The 6,000-nt window shown below is 43.0% G+C and overlaps 1 protein-coding gene across 1 annotated transcript; it reads right to left on the reverse strand.

Moving 5' to 3' along the window:
• Positions 1-1,204: 1,204 nt before the first annotated feature.
• On the reverse strand, positions 1,205-3,652 carry LOC140393816 (colipase-like). Its single transcript, XM_072480292.1, has 3 exons — positions 3,521-3,652; positions 2,702-2,824; positions 1,205-1,874 (listed from the first exon to the last, which is right to left on the reverse strand). Exons 1-3 carry the CDS (start codon positions 3,599-3,601, stop codon positions 1,719-1,721), a joined length of 360 nt encoding a protein of 119 aa, XP_072336393.1. The 5' UTR covers positions 3,602-3,652; the 3' UTR covers positions 1,205-1,718.
• Positions 3,653-6,000: the final 2,348 nt, after the last annotated feature.

Here is a 6,000-nt window from a genome sequence, read left to right on the forward strand (position 1 = left end):
TCAAGGACAGGGGACAGGCCATGCTGGGAGGGGGGGAGTGATGTTGGTGGCGGTTAATCAGCAATTATTTCTCTTGGGGTCTGTACAAATTCTTAAACACCTGTTAACATTTGCTTGTGTGTGTAACTCTAAAAGATCATTCCTTATTGTTACATGTAATTTAAATTTTGATAGGTTAGCAATAAAGTTTTTCCACCTTAGGTTTGTAACCAGAGGACTCAGGCCTAAGATAACTGGCAAAAGAGCTGGCAAGTGAGGCTGTGGCTGCCGGTGAAGAGGCGAGGGAGAACGGGAGACGACACATATTTTATTTAGGCTGTGAGTTATATCTGTAATGCACTGCCTGAAGGTCAGTGGAAGCAGACTCAATTGTAACTTTCAAACAGGAATTGAATATAAGATTGAAAATAAAAATCTTCTAGGCCTATGGGAAAAGAGCAACCACAGATTAAATGAATAGGTTTCTGAAAGAGCTAACACAGGCACAAAGTGTCAAAGGGCTTCCTCTGATTCTATTTTTACTATTAACTTTATGTGGAAAAGCACTGACTGCAATCCTTACAGTGTTGAACATGTTTAATGTTTGGGTCCAAAGGATCAATGCAGACTCAGTGGCCCCAATAACCTCCTTCTGCACTGTAGGAATTCTACGATTCCAACTCAAGGTTACGAGGGCCTTATGTTCAATGTCATGTGTGCTGTGGTGCTTTGTTCTCCTCTGTGAATGAATGGGTGGGCCTTTATTGTTCTCATACTCAAGTGATGACAAATAAAAGAAGTAGATGAGTGGGAATGCTGAGAAGCTTCCCAAAGTCTTGTTTGCTCTTCTGCTGACCATCTTGCCCTGTGTGTATCAGACCCAGAGCCTAAGTTGGGCTGTTCTCTTCCATCTGTATGTGCCTGCATGTTTTGATGTGCTCCTCCTGTCAATTGCCTGGAAGTCGGTGTTACCCTGAGAGAAAAATCAGCTGTTCCAAAGCCTCCACACATTCCTCTGATGAGATTTGAGACTTGGCTGCTGCCACTGATCATTTATGGGAACTATCCCAAAAACCTCAATATTAACTGGCTCACAAACAGATGAGATTAAATTTGCATTTTGTAAATGATTACCAAGAATAACATCGTATATTTTTGAAACAGACCTCAAAGAAGCAAACAACGAGAAAAGAGTGCATCAAATATGCAATTCATGCAATAGATATTAGGATAGTTGAACAAATCAGTTTTTATTATAGTTTTTAGAGCAAGACATAAAATCCATCCAGACAGGAAATTAAAATGGAATAATTTGCTTTAACAATATTATAATTTCACTATAGTTGAATGTTAGATATTAAAGGAGTAAATTTGCAGTTCTAATATCCTTTACCTTGTGCAATACTGTGCTGAATTTCATAAACAAAGATTCAACTGTGTTTATATAGTAATTGCCATTTTAAATCATATAAGATATTTTGAGAAAAATAAGAAGTCTTAATAGAATGGATTATTAAAGGCGTTAGCATATTTGAGCTGAATATTAAAAATTGCATTTGTTTCATAAGTGGAACATGATTGCATACAACAACCTACCCAGTAGATCAGAACAGATGTCTGCAATCTTACTTGACTTCACATCAATGTTTTGATTACAGCCATATTAGCAATATTTAGATATACATATTGCAATTTAGCATTCTCTGAAGTAAATTGTATCAATGGCGAGGAGATTGACTTCATTGCACTCTGTTTGGCTTGATGACTTTAGCTATGCCGTTTGGATCCTTGCAGATGCCAAAGTTAGTGTTTGTTATTGATCCAATGATGGATTTATCACCGTCACATTTCAGACCATTTTCACAGGGGCATTTGTAATAAACGTTATACAGGAGCTGAAAGGAGAGTCACAGTTTTAATATTTCCTCTATCTCATAAATAGGCACAGGAAATCAGTATTCCTAGGATGGGAGTAATTTACTTCCTTGTAAAGTGAATCTGGGATTGTTACATGCCAAGATTATGTGGCCATAAATCAAATTTTATTCGTCAGTGCAATACCATAATAATAGTTAGATTTGTTTAAATGAGGCAAAGATAGACAGCAAACTTAATTATATCCTTCATCCCCCTCCTCCCACTATTGCCACATCAAAGAGTAGCAAAGCAGGTAGGTTCTCCCCGGTGTACTGGCAATATTTATCCCTCTATCACCAAAACAGATTATCTGCTTTTGTGACATGACTGCCTGTGGGATCTGGCTCCATGCAAATTGGCAGATGCACTGCGCACATTGCAAGACCTTAAAAATAGTTAATAGACTGTAAAACACTTTGGGACATCCTGAGGTCGTGAAAGGTACTCTATAAATGTAAACCTTTTTTAAAAATTGTGAAGTTGGAAGAAACGGATGGAGTGAGATTAACGATATACAAACGTGTGCTTTCCACAGGAGCAGATATGGAAATATTTATTTTTATATAAAGCTTTATCATGTTGTTTAAACATCTCTTTTCAGAATGACTAACGTTTGGAATATACTGATTGTTGTGATGTTGGTGAATAGAGTTCTGCAGGGATAATAAGCAGCAAAGGGATCTCTGTAAAGGAATGATACAGTGAAAGGAAGAACTTTTCCATTTATGTTTGATCCCCTTGATAATGGCTAATAAAATAACTGGTATTTTTATTTGTGAAGGTAACTTTAAAATTGAATACTTACATGATTTGAGCATGACATTCCTTCAGCACCTTTATCAGCGCACCTTGCAAGACTCAATCCAGTATCTCTCTGGCAGCAGTGACTCTTGCACTGAAAGCTTCCAACACAGAGCTCTCCAATTTTCTTTTAAAATAAACACACATTTTGCACATGTTACAATCAAACAGCAAAACCCATTGTGTGATCAAAAAAGGTAATTTCTAAAAATGAATCCACCAGGTTACTTCAATTATGCACCTCTCGGAACTTTGAAGCTACACCAAAGAAAAAAGACTGGCATTATTAACATGGATTATATGGAAAGTTTGCAAACGGAGGTCTCGAAACCTGCTGTGCATTTTTACAGAGGACATAAATGTTAATAATTTCTGTAGGACAATCAATCACCCAGCTTTCCTTTAAGATATTTTACTAAACAGATGTGTTCTCCTTGGGCCTTTCATTAAACATATTTTTGGTCAAAGCACATAATGGTTCTAATTTCTGTCATGCCAACTTATTAAATAAAGAGAAAATGTCATTTTATGCCAGGTAAAACACTTCAGTGCATTTAACTGACGCTTCCCCTGGCCATCTTGCTGTATCCTGGGTGGAAAGGTCATGGAAGCCTCAAAATAATGGCACCACTTTTCTTGGATTTCCACTGAGGTTGCGATGGGCAAGCACAGGAACCACCCCTCCACCGACCCCCCCTTCCCCCCCAACCAAAGCATGGTAATCAGTCAATGATAATGCATGTACCCTCTTTTTTCAGTAACCTCACCACTGTTCACTGGTGTTGCATTGCCTTGTGTACATAGTTGGTGTTCCATATCTTACCAGGTTCAGAAACAATCCTCTCTCTGGAGCTGCTATTCCAACTGCGATGCAGCATGCCAGGTAGACCAGTGTTGTCTTCATATTGCACAGTGCTGGATAATGGCTACTGTGACAAGGGAATTCCCATTCTTCCTTATATAGCCAAACAATAAGTCACATATGCAAGTTAATCATTAAATCTGACCTTTTTAATTACTGCAATTATTAGAAAATATTATTCATATGATTACTGGTCTGGGACTTTCACAGATGCACTGTGTGCAAGCTGTAAATCAGTGATGAATGTTCTTTCCTATGTTATTTTATACTTTCTCTTATTTCAAACAGATGTTTTCTAAAACTTTGCTCACTTACTATGTTTACCTTTCTCACGACATTAGTTGGCGTTATCATCCCTGAAACCCTAACACATTCAGACATGGAAAAGCAAGCAATTTTTTTCTTCATTCATGAGATGTGGGCTTCGCTGCCGGGGCAAACATTTATGCCCATCCCTAATTGCCCTTGAACTGAGTGGCTTGCTGGGCCATTTCAGAGGGCACTTATGAGTCCACGTCATTGCTGTGGATCGAGAGTCACATGTTGGCCAGAGCCGGTACGGATGGTAGGTTTCTACTCCCCGAGAGAACATTAGTGAACCAGGTGCAACAATAGTTTCATGGTCTTCATTTGACTTTTTTGGTTCCATATTTTTATTGTATTCAAATTTCACCACCTGCCATGGTGCAATTCAAACTTGGGTCCCCAAAGTATTACCCTGGGTCCCTGATTACCAGTCTCATGACAATACCATGACGCCATTACCTCCACTTAAAACTGGCAAATATGTCTGATAAATTACTCCTGGTAATGCAGTTGCAGTTTTTTATCATCAAAATACAATGTTAGGTTACTGAATGGGTCAAAAGTTAATTTCACTGTGTTGGTGGGTATGTTGGATAGAATGGGAATATTCTTGAAGAGGGTGAATGATCTCTTTCTGTACTTTAATTTTTATAATCTTGATTAGTTTAAATTTATCGGGCTGGATTTTTCGTTTCAGCAGCTAACTGCCAACTCGGACGGATAATTTGCGGGAGATTTCCGACCAAAAAATCGTCGCCGACCTCTCACCAATTCCGGGACCGGTGACGGGCTAGCAGCGGAGCCAGGTGAAACTCCCGGTTCCCGCACCGAAAACTGCCAGAGAATGGCCGAGTCCCTGGCCGCGCATGCGCACGGCTGACGACCTGCAGCGATCGCGCTGGACAACATGGCACCGGCCGTGCACAGACCCGGCCCGCCATCTGCGACCCCCCCCCTGGCAAACCCCCACCAGTCCCCTCAGCACCCGCGAAAGCCTCCCCGGTCAGCGGCTCGGGGCGGAGCTGGACACAGTCTGCAGCCGCCACACCAGGTTCCCAACCGCTGAGACCACATGTATCCTGCACCATCGGGAACCCAGCCCATCGCTGAAGGGCCTGACGATGACGCGCCAACGGCGTGGCATTCGGGCGCGGTGTGCGACGCGATTACGCCATTTCCGAGAGGGTGGAGCATGGCTGACCAGCGTCAAACTGCCACCGGCCCCAATTTGGGCATTGGGGTCGATTCTCCGCCCGATTGCCAATAAGATATCGGCGCCAGGTAACGCAGAAACCCGCCCATCATCTTTGCAACTGTCATAAATCGTGCTGATGGGATCTGCAACGGTATCCCAACTTGGACCTCCGGTTCGTGGGGTGTACAGTTTTATTTTTGGACTGGTGTGAGGAGTCAAGTGAAGCCCCAGTGAGAATAATCAGTCCCGGCATTGTATAACAATTATTGAAGATTACTTATCAAATTAACAAAAGGACAAATACACACAAACAGGCTGTGTCCAGCGGCGCCACACTCATCCAGGATCCGTGCCGCTGGCTGGGGGGCTGCAGCTAAGGCTGGGGAGAGTGGTGGGGGACGGCCAGGGATCGGCGCGGGTGATTAGGATTCCAGCACAGCCAAGGGCAGCACAGTGGCACAGTGGTTAGCACTGCTGCCTCACAGTGTTAGAGGTCCCAGGTTTGATCCCGGCTCTGGGTCACTGTCCGTGTGGAGTTTGCACATTCTCCCCGTGTTTGCGTAGGTTTGGCCCCCACAACCCAAGCATGGGCAGAGTAGGTGAATTGGCCAGGCTAAATTGTCCCTTCATTGGAAAAAATTAATTGGGTACTCTAAATTTCAAAAAAAGAAAAAGAAAAAAAATGAAGGATCCCAGCCCGGCCGGCGCAATGTTTTCCGGTGCGACCAGTGCGGCTCCTCAGTCTTGCGCACGCACGGCCCAGGACCCGGCAATTCTCTGGCCATTTTCCGCTCGATCCGTGGGTGTTCCACGCAGCGCAGTGCTAGCCCCTCACCGGTACCGGAATCGGTGAGTGGTTCGCGCCGATTTTCCTGTTGTGAACCACTCGAGGATTCTCCATTGGCGCCGGCACTTAGCCTCAGGCACGGCGAATTCTACC

Source organism: Scyliorhinus torazame, chromosome 17, assembly GCF_047496885.1.
Source record: "Scyliorhinus torazame isolate Kashiwa2021f chromosome 17, sScyTor2.1, whole genome shotgun sequence".
Classification (NCBI taxonomy): Eukaryota; Metazoa; Chordata; class Chondrichthyes; order Carcharhiniformes; family Scyliorhinidae; genus Scyliorhinus; species Scyliorhinus torazame.

Bases quoted from the DNA above. Each gene is read 5' to 3' on its own strand.
- LOC140393816 (XM_072480292.1), bottom strand. From the start codon at position 3,601: ATGAAGACAACACTGGTCTACCTGGCATGCTGCATCGCAGTTGGAATA. The intron at 2,825-3,520 runs GTAAGATATGGA...TTATTTTAAAAG, and splicing joins GAGGATTGTTTCTGAACCTG to AAAATTGGAGAGCTCTGTGT. The intron at 1,875-2,701 runs GTAAGTATTCAA...CTCTCCTTTCAG, and splicing joins GAATGTCATGCTCAAATCAT to CTCCTGTATAACGTTTATTA.